The following is a 14754-nucleotide window of genomic DNA, read 5'->3' as shown; positions in this document are numbered from 1 at the left end:
TTTGCAGGTTAAATGTTTATGAAAACAGAAATTCTTTAAAAAAAAAATAATTTAAAATAAAATACGATAGGTGTTATGTTATGTAAAATGTTCAAACAAAAGCAATCGCTACCAAGATCTATCGTAAAACCTCTTAGTTGAAGTAAGTTTTTATTAAAATTACTTTCTTGTCGAACAGAGGAATTAGAAAACAAAAAGAAAAAAAAACAAAATTAAGATGTTTCACAGCAATCTATCCCCGTAACGTTGTTGCAGTTCGTCAAATGGACCTTACTGACTATGTCACGAACAAACGCCTAATTTTGTTTTAAAAAAAAATTTTTTTACGACTTGTTTAATCTGTTTAATTTTTAAAAAAAAAGGAAGTTTTTTTGAACTCCTTATTCAGCCGACAATATTGTAAGGAAGCCTTTTTGCATCCTTACGAAATACAGTCCGTCCGCTTAAAAGCCCACCCGCACTCCGCAGTCAGCAAGTCCGATCTGCCCACGCATGTCGTTCTGTGAACAATACACGAGCAGCCCCCTCCAACTTCAAATGCAAAATCATAAAAAGACCCACTAATTATACCTTGTACAGATAAAATCATAATATCACACACTAATATACCGATACCTTGTAAAGATAAAATCATAAAACACACATTAAATATGCCTATACCTGGTAACGAGAAAAATGTCCAAACATATTTTGTACAGGCCCACGTGAGTTAATTCATAGAAACACACACCACATGTGTGTTTTAAGAGAAAAGTACAAGCACATAGTGAGTGTGCCTCCGTAAAACCACAGAAGCACACCACAGCACAGATTAAGAACCCCAGTGTACCAAAAAGCGTAGATCCAAATTTCAAAATGTAATAGCGGAGTCAAGAACCCAAATAAAAGAAAAACTTAGATGCAAGAAATCAATATGGTAAGAACCCAAGTAGAATCTCAAAATGTTTAAGTACTCAAAGGCTAAATAAAAACTCAAAGTATAAATACAAGTAAAATCCCAAAATGTTTAACAAGCAGAATTGAACTTAGGTAGAAAATCTATGCATGCGAAACAACTTCAACAAGAATCTCTATGTGTAAAAATGCGCAGAATGTGTAACACCGTTAGGGTAAACAAAAAAGTAAAAAAGTAAACAAAACAAGCAGAATTGAACTTAGGTAGAAAAGAATAATAAGAACATACGATAATGCATAAACTGCATACACAAAATATACAAAGACACAATCACACATGTAAAAAACACACAAAACACATGCAAACACAGTGCACTAGCACTCACATACCTAACGTGATCGAACCACGCGATTTGGTACCTGAGTGCTTGTGAGTAGACATGTGAACAAACATAGTAATAAGTTAGATGTAAGTTGGTTAAGTTGTGTATAAGTAGGATCATGCAAGTCGCAACTGAGGTTGCGGCTGCAGCCAACCTAAGCTAAGCATACCCATAAGCATATTACCTCAACTTATGTAAACACATAGAGCATGTTGGCATTAGGACAAGCGAGTGAGACTCGGGCTATAAAAGAACAGCGAAAGAGAAAATGTATAGACACATATTGCACAGGCCTACGCTAGAACACACACTCCACCAAGCGAAGGGTAAAGAGAATGAAGAAAACTTGCATGAAATGGCTCGTAGGCATAGAACATGTAAAATCATACAACACAAACGAACTTAGGCACAAAACCATAGGTAATATTTACACAACCGCCAAAGCGCAGAATAGGTATGAATAAGAGCTGTCCGACACAACCCATGTTTGAATATATATGGAAAGAGAATATTAATTTTTTTTTGAAAATAGGGTAAAATCGAATGCCACGCCTATAAAAATTGTACAAAACTATTCAGGAGACGTACAAGGGGAGATGAATGCATATTTTTGATACATTTATATAATAAAGAATATATATTACATTTCAACCAAACCATTTCTGTGAATATATATGGAAAGAGAATATTCATTTTTTTTTGAAAATAGGGTAAAATCGAATGCCACGCCTATAAAAATTGTATAAAACTATTCAGGAGACGTACAAGGGGAGATGAATGCATATTTTTGATACATTTATATAATAAGGCAGCATCTTTATGAAAATCGCGATGCTTAGTATTTATGTAAGCCAATTCAATGGCCACTAGATTTTCCACCATTACATTAGTGGCTGACAAACGCCGTCTTAATAACTGTGTAACAACGTCAACAATTTTTTCATGTAATTTTGGAAATCTTAACATTTCCTGTTGAACTTCATTGCCACAATGTTGAACAATTCGTTGCATTTCTTCATGAATTAATTCAACACAACGTAGCGAGCGTTCTTCTAATCTACGTATCTGCCGCTTAACTAACAATTCAAACGATACTTCGGGTACGAAAAGTGCTGGCCTCGGACGGGTTGCGTTACGTATTGCTGTTAGAATATCCATTTCAGTTAGTCCTGCTAAGGGATGTATAGAATCTAATGTGATTCCAAAAGTTTCATGAAATATATAACAAATGCGCGCTCCACGGCATAGTTCAGTGGTTTCGATATTACGTGCCGTACCTTCTATGGTGTATGATTATAACCGATTATATTGGCACAGATTGGGTCATTTTGATGTCTGCAGCACTTTACACTTGTTATATCGTAAGAAAATATCTAGATTTTCTATTTCAATTGTGAGCATAACACGATTGTTTTAAACTTGTTCAAATTTTTCCAACAAGTAGGCTAATCAGATTTCATAGTTGATTTGAAAAAATTGTCAATAAAATATAGTAAAAAAATCAATTGAAAAACAAAATTTCTCGTGTAAAGACTATTTCTGTCGCCTTTGGAAATGCCTGTAAAAGTGAGTAAGCAAATAAAAGACGTTGTGATGAGATCACTTAAAGAGTTACGGGAACCTGCAAGTTATGCTGTTATTGTGAATCACATAGCTGATAAGACTGGGGTAAATTGAAGCACTAAAATTGAAAAAATTTGATTGTATGTATATATATATTTTACATATCTGAAGATACATCCCGAGGTAATTACCATGTGGACTCCCAGAGCGTTAAATACTTTCATACAACATGGTTTCGTAGAGAAGATCGAGGACAAATATCAGTTAGCGCAGTCGGGAAGGGATGCTCAAGCATCAAGCGATCGCTCTTAATCCCTACAGTTTCTTGTGCCTCACTTTCGTTTGTTAAACGTCTAAATTTTTGTAGAGAACACGAACAACCATACTAACAAATAGCAAAAAGTAATCAGGGTAAATTCTAGTAGCGATGAAGCAACAGCTCACTCGAAAATTCAACTTCTGACACCCAAACTAGATGCAATCGCAAATTTGATTTGGGGAACGCGGCGCATTGCTACCATTTATTCCGAACGATGTCTGCGCCAAGTAACCGTCATGTTGCTTAAGTGTAATAGGGTTACGAGGCGTAAATATACTAAAAATAAAAATATAAATATTCTAGGTTACGATTCTGTTACGTTTCCGGACTTAATCTGCTTTCCCTTCCAACAATCGAAACATCGTTCACCGTCATCATTTCAGGTTCTATAGAGTACAGTTGGTAAAGTCTCTACTGCAAGATCATGTCGCTGATTCAGGTAAGTCGTTCAAATATTACTTCGAAATACAATCATCTTTCAAGGTTTATAAATAGCATCAGATATCTGGATTAATGTACACGATCTCATGTAAACTCTCTTGAAAAGCATCTGTCGCGAAAGCCTGGTGCCATACTACCACGCAGCTAAGATATTTGTAGCTTTTAAAATTTGATGATGTAAGTAACGTGCTTAAATAAACCAGCGTTCAAAATATATGGCTCTATAAAATTAATTTATCTTTTGAATTAATGTTGCAGTAGCGCTGGCTTTTAATCGTCGCACAAGAGTCTCGTTGGATTCGGGATTGGCACCATCTGCAACAGAGTCATGTTATCCAGAATTCTTCTCGCCAAAATTTTAACTCTCCGTCAGAATTTCCCAGTTGCTGAAGATTTTTGGAGGATCGGTAATAGATGCAAATATTAAACTACTTTAAATTAAACTGGACATATAACCTAACAGCCATAAGGCACAAGCATCACTTACGTACGCGCCTATGCCAGCAGCTTCCCATGGCAATTGGATAACGTAAACAGATTCTCGGAGATCTCGGCGTATCGACACCAAATTTGAAAGCTTAGCACGTGGTCGTATGGATCAGGTTTAATCTAGCCTTTAAATAGATGTTCTACCTTGTGCAATCGAGCCTTTGAGTTTTATCGCGGTATTGAACAATGGTCTTTGCAATATTTTCGTTGTCTTCCTTTCGACAATGGGTTCGGTAGATTCACCGCGAGATTTCCAGTACGAGATTATGTCAGTTATCAATCAAACGTATTTTTGTAACTTGAAACGGTAGAACAAGTCTTACTGAAGCCTGCGCGCGTGATCGTCATTAAATTCACCTTTCTCTGATCGACAAAAGCAAATTGATAAAGGAACGAAAGACAACATAATTTTCTTTCTAAACCTAAAACTTCTTAATTGATTTCAGTCAGAGTTGGTTTAACTGATGAGCGCTACGGGATAATCAAGCAGTCTATACCCTGCCGTAGACAGAACATTGTTCAAAATTTCTGGTTGTTAGTGGTTTTTGAATTTTATTTTTTGAGAATTTTTACATTTTCATATATGAAGATGAATATAAATGCATATATCGATCAATTAATTTTTTCCTTTTAATAATATCTTGCATGTTATCAACGGGCAACAGGCAAATCACTGATCAAACCTCGTGCGATTATAAGCAGCACAAAAATGTATATGGATATATATTCGAAAATTAGAAAAAATTAGAAAATTTCGATTTAATGTTTGTAAAAGTACTGACTAGGCTTAAGCTTGCGAAAAACCCGAGTCAATATAAACATAAAGTGGAAAAAAAATAGAAATCGAAATATAAAATGTAAAGTAGAATTTATATGGAAATCGGATTGGAAATATTTAGTAAAAAAGGCGTATGAAATGTTGTTGATCATCAAGAATTCATTACCGCAAACAGATGGACATCAAAAATGTACTTAAATTTTCCACAGCAACTTTCTAGGCATTTTCAAATACTTAATATAAATTGTTGCAGACGAGACTACAGTAACAACGATCAGGCCGCAAAATTGCGAAAGCAATATAACAGACCCTACAACTTGCTCGCCTTTGATGTTTGTGCGTCTACCATTAAATCGAGGATTATTAAACACTTGAAGTTTAGAATATAGTCAGCGCCGACATGAAGTAAAGACAATATAGGCTCCGATCATTAGTTGCTTCTTGTAAAAGTGTAGATATAAGCATGTTTTTGCTGTTTTGTTTGTTTTGTTTTGCTCCGACAAAAGCACTACGCGATTCCAAACTCCGAATCGCCCTGCTGTTAATTAGTTAATTAGTAGTAAAGGCATAAAGATGCTTAGAATTAGAGAAAGTGGTTTTGTTCTTGTCTGCACACTCTTGACTCTTTCGCTGTGCGGTTTTAAATACTTGTGCCTTTACATGTCATATTTCTTTCTTTTCTCTTTAAATGACTTGGAATAAATGTCAATTAAATGAATAAAATAAATAAATAAATGTGAGAAGCAATTTTTTTTTAAATTGCAAAACTAATGCAACCGTTTACGATATTTACTATACATGTATTTTCCCTCGGATTTAACTCTTAATTTTCTTAATCAAATCGACTTTAATCTACTATTGTTTATAATAACGGAGAAATTGTATGGTTTTGGCAACTCTTAAGAAAAATAAAACGCGAGAGGCGTCATTTTCTCTAGATATTTTTAATAATTTGTGTAAAAATTTGGAAATCCAAATAAAAAAAAAACATTTTCTCTCTTATCGATTTACTTTTAAAAATGAAGTCGGGCTTAAATGAGAAATGGTTGGTATGTAGGATTTGTTTGCAACAACCCAAGGAAACCATGCAAACAATATTTGATCAAAATTCGGAGAAGGATCTCACGCAAATGATACTGGAATGTGGTGGAGTACCTGTAAATGCTAATGAAAAACATTTATCAAGGGTACTTCTTTAAATGTTTTGTTCTGTGATTTTGCAGATTAAGCAATTTGACCATTATCCGGATAAAATATGTAGTAAATGTTATAAATATTTGCAAGTGGCGTTCAAGTTTCGTACGACGTGCCAACGTTCACATAAACAATTAAGCAGATTTATAGCGCCTGTAGTAGTGGATAAGCTTGAAGATGACGAGCAGGAAGAAGTATGCGAAGACGAAATAGACTTAACATCATCATTCGACGAGACTTTAATAGTAGATGAGTCTGATGATGTGCTGATTAAATTTGAAAATCAAATAGAGGAAAATAATGCTTCCTCAAAAGAAGAATATACCGTACATGTGGAAGAAGACTTCGATGAATTTGTTGAAATTTATGAACCTATGACTGAAGAAGAAGAACAAGTATTCGAATTGACTGATGAGGACCCTCAGTGCAATATGGTTAGTAAAATAGAAATGCATGATCTCCAATATTATTACGTTCACTTTATTTTCCAGAAAACTGAACAGAATGAAGATTTGGAATATCTGGAAACAGAAGAAGATCTGGAATTACCGAGTTCGGACGAAGAATATATTCAAATGGAAGCAAAGAAAGACGATAAAAGCCAGGCAACAACCAAAAAAAACTCCAGTCATGCGTCTACAAGTCAGACAGCTACAAAGCGTGTAAAGCGTGAACCAAAAGAAAAAAGGTCAAAGGAGTCACAATATATTTGCGATTTCTGCGGGAATAAATATCAATCACAAGGTAGACTAACAGAGCACATTAAACTACATAAAGGCATAAAACCACACGAGTGCGAGTAAGTTGCTATCACAAAGTGTCATGTAATTGTTTATGTTCTTATGTTTATTTTCTATAAAACAGAATTTGTGGTCACGCTTTCGCTCAGACGCAACAATTGGCACGACACATGAATACGCACACGGGCAACAGACCCTACAAGTGTAATTATTGTCCAGCAGCCTTTGCAGATTTATCCACCCGTAATAAACATCATCGGTAGGTAATTATTAGACATTGTGGCGGCACAGTTAGTATTTTTCTAAATTTGTAGTTCTTCTTTCAAAACCTCGGCAATTTGTTTTTTTTTCCTAAGTAACCGTAGGAAAGCCCATTTCATTTTCAATCTCCATTAGATTTGATTAACAAGATAATAATGTGCTTAAGAAAGTTAAATATTCAAAGAAGAACTTCACGATTTTATTCAAATAAGAATACGCAAAAGGTCGAGCCTTCGGAAAATTACTTTGCGGGTCGTGTATAGTAAACGATATTAACTAGTTCTAACTTTAGTAAGATAAAACACTTTAAAGAGCATATCACGTACTCTAAATATGATGAAAAAAAAGACAAGGAAGTTTTCACTTTAGTCTCCATCCGCATAGGCAAGTCTACAGAAACCAAAAAACATAGCCATTGTAGTATTTGCAGAATCATACTTCACTAGTTTGCTTTCATCCTATATGGCATCTTAAGATTTGTTTCTTGGTAACTATATAAAAGAAAAAACAAGCTATGCATTTCCAATGTAAAATAAACGTTCGAAGCAGTATTAGTGCCATGGATTTCTTTTTGTTAAGAAATCGGTTATAATTTCTATTTTTGCTAGTGGTTGTTTGAGGACACATGCGGTGGTCATAAAGGACATAAAGTCAGCTTTTATATAAATAAAAATTTTCCTCCCCAACATGTGGTCTTTAAGTTAGTAGCAGGTTGTATATTTAATTCTTTTCTATTTCTCCTTTCTGTCCTTACAGCATACATACCAACGAAAGACCATACGTCTGCGATGTGTGCGGTAAATCTTTCACCTATACCAACACTTTAAAATTCCACAAAATGATTCATACGGGTGAAAAACCATTCGTGTAAGTTTACAAAAATCCAAAGGTTTCCTTTAGTTTTATACTCACTTCTTTTTTCCTCTCGCAATAGTTGTGATATATGCGGAAAAGGTTTTCAACAAGCTTATAAACTTCGCACTCATAAAATGATACATGAGAAGAAAGGCATAAAACGCGAAATCATAGAAGCGGAACATAATCAAACGCAAAATTTGCAAGATATTCCCATTGAAGCCATGGAAGCCCAAATATTGAATATGTAAAAAAATATGTTGTAGTCAATAATTTGCTTACTATTATTTTAAATTTATGTACTTTTTGAGTGGGGATGTTACATCTGCTGAACTGTTTTATATAAAGAAGTCTTAAAAGAGCGACCATTTGCTTGCATATACAAATAAACTAATTTTAGAGTAAGATATTTAAAAGCAATAGATGTTTATTGACTTCAGTTAAGCAATTTGGCATGGTATGCTATGTGCTCGCCTATAAACGTTGCTATGTAATAGTAACTGTGATCATATCCCGCACGTTGTTTGTAAATTGTTTGCAAATGGTCATTACTCGATGCTGCTTGTAACAGGTTTTCAGGCAGCAACTGTTTTTCCTTTAAGAAGTTATCGTTGCAGCCTTGATCTATGAATAACTCTATTGGACCGCTGGAGTACGTTTCAGCCAGATAGGTAGAGTCCCATTGTTTCCATAAGTCCTGATTGTCCCCTAAGTAACCTTTAAAAGCCTTTTGACCCCAAGGACATCCCACTGGATTGGCGATTGGCGCAAAAGCGGAAACCGATTGATACAGTCCAGGATTCTTCAAAGCACATATTAAAGCACCATGTCCACCCATACTATGCCCAAATATACCTTTTTTTGTTGGTATTACAGGAAAATTTTGATTTATTAGTTGCACCAGTTCATCAGTAATGTATGAGAACATTTGATAATTCTTCGACCATGGTTCTTGCGTGGCATTAATATAAAAACTAGCTCCCGTGCCAAAATCATTGGAATCCTCTTCACCAGGTATATCCAAGTTTCTCGGCGATGTATCTGGATTAATTACTATTAACCCATATTTAGCGGCATATTGTTGCATACCAGATTTTTGTATAAAATTCTCATGAGTGCAAGTTAGACCGCTGAGATAAAACAAAACTGGGCATGTTACATTATCCTCCAGATTTGCTGGTGGCACATATGCACCAAATTTCATCTCACATCCCAAGACGTTAGAAAAATGAGAATAAATACGTTGCTCCCCCTCAAAACATTTATTGCTGGATAGAAGTTTTACTGACATCTCGCCGTGAAAAGAGAGTACAAGTTAAATTAAACCTTGATTTAAAAAAGCAAAGGTGAATAGTAAAATGTTATCAATGAAATCTCTTAAAAAGCCTAAAATCATTACTACTCATCAATATTGTCAGAAGAAATGTGTTTGGATTACAGGGTACCGACTGTTTCTTTTCTTTTATTAGCTTTTGCTCGTTTCGACGGGGAAGGAAAGATAATCACCACACTTTGCACTATGTATCACTTTCGCCAAAGCTCTCTTTGTTATCATTTTGAGAAAATAAAGCGGAAATAAAAGAAAAGCTCTGTTTGCTTGTTTATTAACAACTGACATTATGTAAACAACAGTAAAATCATATAGAAATTTGGTAGGTAATGAAACGAAATGAAGTGAAGTAATAATCTAAGCCTAAAACGAGAACGTCTCGAAGATTGTATGGGGACATCGCATCTGCTATACAATATATTAAAAAAAAATCCATAAGCACCACTTAAAACTAATATTAGAAATAACCCATCGACCTAACTTCGACTCTAAAACTGTGGATTTGAAACAAGGTCATTGCAAAATTTTGCGTGGGCATATATAATCGTCTATTTATCGAAACTAGTATGTTTCCTTGATAATTCTAAGCAATCTACCCTATCCATACTTATCGTTTCCTTTTGAATTTCAATTAAAAAATGAAGCATTTCTGAAATTATTCTAAAGGGAAAACTTGAGAACATATTATTTATTGCTATTTATTTTTCAGTAGTCCTTTCTTATATAGATATCACTAATGCAATATATCCGAGAAAAAATTCATACCTTTTTTCATTCCAATTACACGCAAGTAATTTTATTCCTCTTGTTCATACAATTTACAATTCTTTCTCTTGTTCATATAATTTTATTCCTCGGTCATACAATTTACAATTCTTCCTTTTGCTCGTATAAATTTATTATTTTATGGGTTAACATAGAAAGCACAATTAAAAATCGGCAACTATCCTTTAATTTTATAAATTCAAACGATTTAAATTTATCCCTTTATAGGCACTATATTTTATCTTCTTTGCAACTATTCTTTGTAAGGCAATAGTAGCTACCTGGTCCGCGTCAGCGATCATAAAAAATGAATAATAATTTTGTAAATGTTTTTAAAAACAAATGTAGTACTACTCTTAGTAAAAACTAACGCGTCTACCTTCGCAATGGGTTTTATTGGATTTTCCTCCGCAAACAGCGTAATGCTTGCGTTTTATGTTATGTATGTCCCACGCGCGATCAAAATAAAATTGCTTATTTGCATTTAAGTGCAGATAAACCTTTAATGTCTGCATGGGTTTTTTTGACAGAAGGGAGCAATGATGTATTTATGAAAAAAAAACAAAAACAATTGGGTTCGCGATTCAAGCATAAAATGGTTTACATTTTTATTAAAAACAAAACTAAAAAGAAACTGTATAGACAGTGACATTTTGCTCCAAAAAAAAAAAAATTTATTTGAAAGAAAGTTCCACTTCATTAACGTTCACGTAAACAAACGTTATCCAAATTATTTTGTTTTAGTAACGCGCATAAACTATGTGTTAAAATTGTATAACGAAGGCATTTTGGTTTTCGCCTAATGCGCAGGAGCCCTCATACCTAAAATTTATACGTGGATCAACATTACTTTGTTAATATTATTAAACTATTTTATTTACTAATATTATTTAAAAATATTTTAGTTACCTTTCACAGATTTAAATTCTTTTGCTTTGTTTTTTCTATATGTAAACAATTTTCTGTAGATTGTTTCGTTTTGTCTTACAGCTGTTTTTTCTTATAAATGCAATTTTGATCATTCAATACAAAGTCAGTTTTGTTGAAAACGATAGTTATTTTACTTTTGTTTCATTTGACAGCTATGAGAGAGATTAAAAGTTATTGCCAAATCACACGAAAAACGAAAAAGATTTTATACATAGTCAGTGCCCAGCATTTATTTTTGTTTAAAATCAGCGTTTTTTTAGCAATTTTTGCGGTCTGCTTCGCATAACAGAAGGTACGTTGTTTAGGTTATCATCTGCCCAAAAACGTTACTTCGCAAATAAACATAAAAAGCTGTTACTGCTTTAGGTTGCGTTAATCGACAACATTGTTAATTTTTCGCCTTTTTTCTTTCTCTAAGAGAGCCCGAACACATTTGGAACAAAAGTAAATTTGAAGATATGTCGGAAGGTCCAGGAAGCTCGAAACAACAAATTGGTTTTAAAAAGCGCAGCTTTAAAAGGCCGACCATTATAAGGAAGCGAGAATCGAGCGAGGAATCAGGTTGGTGTAAAAGTTGTTGACTTAATCGAATGTTGTTTGTTTATTGTTATCGTTTTGTAGGCGACAGTGAGAAAGAACAATTATCGACAGTAGTTCGTGTACGAAATAAACGTAAGCATGTCAATCCAAATTTTCAAAGTACAAAGCGCGTTAGTGGCAGAGAAGTTCATAGTGAAAAAAAAGTTTCCTCAAGTGATGATAGTGAAAGTGAACAAAAAGTTGGTGTCAGCTATAGATCGGGTCGTACAACTGTTCCAAATGGCCCTCAAGATCAAGGCGCTACTTCGGTTAATGAGATTGAAACCGAATTAGATCGAGATGCTCAGACAATTCATGAAAAAGCTCTGAAGATCAACGAAGAGCTTGAAGGCAAGCCTGATGATAAAATATACCGTGGTCTAAACAATTACGCGCAATACTACAAAAAGCAAGATAAAGCCGCTGGTAATGCTAGTTCAGGAATGGTACGTAAAGGGCCCATACGAGCACCAGCGCATTTAAGAGCCACTGTCCGGTGGGATTACCAACCAGATATTTGTAAGGACTATAAGGAAACTGGTTATTGCGGTTTCGGGGACAGCTGTAAGTTTCTGCATGATCGAAGCGATTACAAAGCAGGCTGGCAGCTGGAATTAGATTACTCGGCTCAACAGAAAGGCGAGTGTGAATCAGATGGCGATGATAGCAAATACGAAATACATTCTGATGAAGAATCACTACCTTTCAAGTGTTTCATATGCAGACGAAGCTTCGTTAATCCAGTTATTACAAAGTAAGTAATGCGATCAAAAGAAAGAGATAACTCAACTGATTATACAATTTAGGTGTAAGCATTATTTTTGCGAAAAATGTGCTTTAGAACAGTACAAGAAATCGCAGCGTTGCTTCATTTGCTCTCAACAAACAAATGGTATTTTCAATCCTGCCAAAGAACTGATTGCCAGACTGAAAAGTGCCCCACCGGATAATCGTTGTTCGGGTGAAGATGGTTCAGATGATGATAGTGATTAAGAAAAACTTCGTCTTTATTTTTTCTGTTATTTTTAAATCTAATCGTTCAAAATTTGTTCCATAATTAGTAATATAGTCGCGTAACGTCCTTTCATAGCTTCACACACAAATAAGCATATATGTAAATATATATCCTATATCGCGTTTACATGACAGTTTGAAACAATGACATTTTATACGGAAACAAATCGGTCTTTATCGGTCTTTGTTATGCCGCCATTTGCATGTTTGTGGCATGTTTGTTTGTGCGTATTTTGTAGTTCTACAACAGGATGTGTAACGGTAAAGTTACAATACCTGGTTTGTCATCGGAAAGGAAAGCCTATCTATTCCTTTAACTGACACTGTATAGATTTCCTTTCTCCATGTGTACGAGTTTCTACAGAAGTAGATACATGTAAATGTAAGTATATGTGTGGGCTTTTTAACGTTCTTTATTAGTAGTAGTTTATTTTAGTAGTGTAAGGACAGCTTCTGGGAAAAACTGTGATATTGGTAAGATAAACCATTAACTTCGTTTGAAAAGCGCGAGTTCAATCGCATATAAAAGGCAGTTCTGCGTTTTTACATGGAGAGCATAAGAAAATTTCTGACGCGACATAATATTGACGTCTTAGTTACATGCAAAAGTGAAAGATTTCTCTATACAATTTTTTCTACAATTCCAACTTCCGTGAAATTTCTCATATCCATTTAGTAAAATTTGTTATAAAAATGTTAATTATTAGTTTTCACACCACTTCTCAGAAAAACTGTCGAGAAATTGCCACAAAGATCCACAGTATTGTTACATTCTAATTGCGTTATTTTTCGAAAGTGGAAAGTGACCGTGATGTTATGTTGCATTTTGCGATCTTAGTCATTCGGACAATTACAAATCTTCACAAAATGTTAACAGCAATTTTCGGCATAAACTATATACATTATTATTATTATTAATTTAGCCAGAGAAACAAATTCTAAGGCCAGAGTCTTAAAGCACAGCGTGAATTGAAACACGTACGTGTTTTTGTGGAAGTCGTGTGCCGCTTTGTGGAAGTCACATGCCGCTTGTGTTTAGTAACCGGCTTTATTGAAAACTGTCGTACTTGAAATTTGAACTACTAAATTTATATTTTCAAAGATATAAATCGAATATAATTTATTGAATTAATCGAATGTAATTTGATTCATAATGTACGCCATTTTAGCGTTTTCATTTCAATTTCAACCATTTCGCTCCAGTGGTGTTAATTTTGGTTTTGTGTTTTGTGAATTTTCTCATACCGAATTGGATTACAACTCTTAATAAATTGTCACAGTTATGCTACGCAAGTTCTTAAATGTTCAAGTGAAAAAATTATGAAAAAAAATTTTCAAATCCATTAGAAGTTGAACAGGTCGATGAAATTTTTTTTAAATTGAATAAAGCTTTGTGTACAGAAAGTCTGAAATGGGTGAAAAAGCTAACAAGGAAAAAACAAGGAACTTTGAACGTAAGTGTTGAGAATTAAACAAAAAAAGCTGTTGAGAATATCAATTTCCTGGGATGCTGTAAATCTCAACTTGATTGATTTTTGATAACGTTATTTGTATAAAAAGATGTACGTTAATATGCGAATTTGTGAATATGATCAGGCAGACGAATTCAGGATTCATAATAAATAGCTTTGGAAAGTTTTTTTTAAAGTCATTGTATAGTTTTTCGAATCTCGACTATTACATTTCAAGTAATTGTACTGACATGCACACACGCATATTTCCATTTCGAACATTAGTGTCACCGCCAGGAGACAAACAATAGGGTCAAGTAAACCACAATTTCGTATGCAAATATTATGCAACTGCAGTACGGCAAAATTCTATAACAATATGCTAGAAAAGCATAAAATGGCAAACATTGGACGATAGGACTATCTCCTAAGGGGGAAACAGCAACGTGTAAGACTGAATGACCATTGGATGATTGCTACTTGCTTACTGAGTGAAGCCAGACAATGAAGCCGTGTTAGTTATTCAAGCGAATAAACATTTCTTGCATTTTTTTTGCCTTTTGGCCAAAAGCCAGCAGAAGTCAAGTGTGCATAGAAGCAAATACAGAACTAAGATGACAAAACAATCGAAACAATGCCGGACAAAGTTATAAAAATGTTTTCGAGTGTACCTAAAAAAACATTTTTCGAGTCTATCTAAATTGTTTCAGTTAAATGTTTAACTCTACGTACAGAGGTATAATTACAACTAGAAATATTCAAATAAAT

The 14754-nt window shown here is 34.2% G+C and overlaps 4 protein-coding genes across 6 annotated transcripts in view; 2 read left to right on the top strand and 2 right to left on the bottom strand.

Moving 5' to 3' along the window:
* The window catches only part of LOC119638912 (probable 39S ribosomal protein L45, mitochondrial), a 21036-nt gene extending 20679 nt beyond the window's left edge, over positions 1-357 (bottom strand). Inside the window, exon 1 of the mRNA XM_038036013.1 lies at positions 350-357. The gene's annotated coding sequence lies outside the window, so the exon portion shown is untranslated. The remainder of the gene's footprint in view (positions 1-349) is intronic.
* LOC119639054 (zinc finger protein 568) overlaps positions 1-8201 on the top strand; it is a 27500-nt gene extending 19299 nt beyond the window's left edge. The window contains exons 6-12 of the mRNA XM_038036223.1: positions 2810-2945; positions 5854-6024; positions 6091-6495; positions 6553-6860; positions 6926-7060; positions 7819-7929; positions 7997-8201. Coding sequence (XP_037892151.1) covers positions 2810-2945; positions 5854-6024; positions 6091-6495; positions 6553-6860; positions 6926-7060; positions 7819-7929; positions 7997-8168 — 1438 coding nt within the window. The 3' untranslated portion in view covers positions 8169-8201. The remainder of the gene's footprint in view (positions 1-2809; positions 2946-5853; positions 6025-6090; positions 6496-6552; positions 6861-6925; positions 7061-7818; positions 7930-7996) is intronic.
* A 77-nt stretch (positions 8202-8278) lies between these two features.
* On the bottom strand, positions 8279-10995 carry LOC119638915 (S-formylglutathione hydrolase). Its single transcript, XM_038036020.1, has 2 exons — positions 10922-10995; positions 8279-9208 (listed from the first exon to the last, which is right to left on the bottom strand). Exon 2 carries the CDS (start codon positions 9206-9208, stop codon positions 8354-8356), a length of 855 nt encoding a protein of 284 aa, XP_037891948.1. The 5' UTR covers positions 10922-10995; the 3' UTR covers positions 8279-8353.
* Positions 10019-12669, top strand: LOC119638913 (E3 ubiquitin-protein ligase RNF113A). 3 transcript variants are annotated; one of them, XM_038036016.1, is made up of 5 exons: positions 10019-10722; positions 11095-11234; positions 11361-11503; positions 11564-12275; positions 12328-12669. In XM_038036016.1, exons 3-5 carry the CDS (start codon positions 11401-11403, stop codon positions 12512-12514), a joined length of 1002 nt encoding a protein of 333 aa, XP_037891944.1. In that variant the 5' UTR covers positions 10019-10722; positions 11095-11234; positions 11361-11400; the 3' UTR covers positions 12515-12669. The 3 variants fall into 3 exon arrangements, with proteins under 3 accessions (XP_037891944.1, XP_037891943.1, XP_037891945.1); XM_038036015.1 differs by having other exon boundaries at positions 10019-10865; XM_038036017.1 differs by lacking the exons at positions 10019-10722; positions 11095-11234 and having other exon boundaries at positions 11273-11503.
* Positions 12670-14754: the final 2085 nt, after the last annotated feature.

This window comes from Glossina fuscipes, unplaced genomic scaffold (assembly GCF_014805625.2).
Source record: "Glossina fuscipes isolate IAEA_lab_2018 unplaced genomic scaffold, Yale_Gfus_2 111, whole genome shotgun sequence".
Classification (NCBI taxonomy): domain Eukaryota; kingdom Metazoa; phylum Arthropoda; class Insecta; order Diptera; family Glossinidae; genus Glossina; species Glossina fuscipes.
Note: the sequence above shows the minus strand (reverse complement) of the source record. Positions and strands in the feature narration are given on the sequence as shown.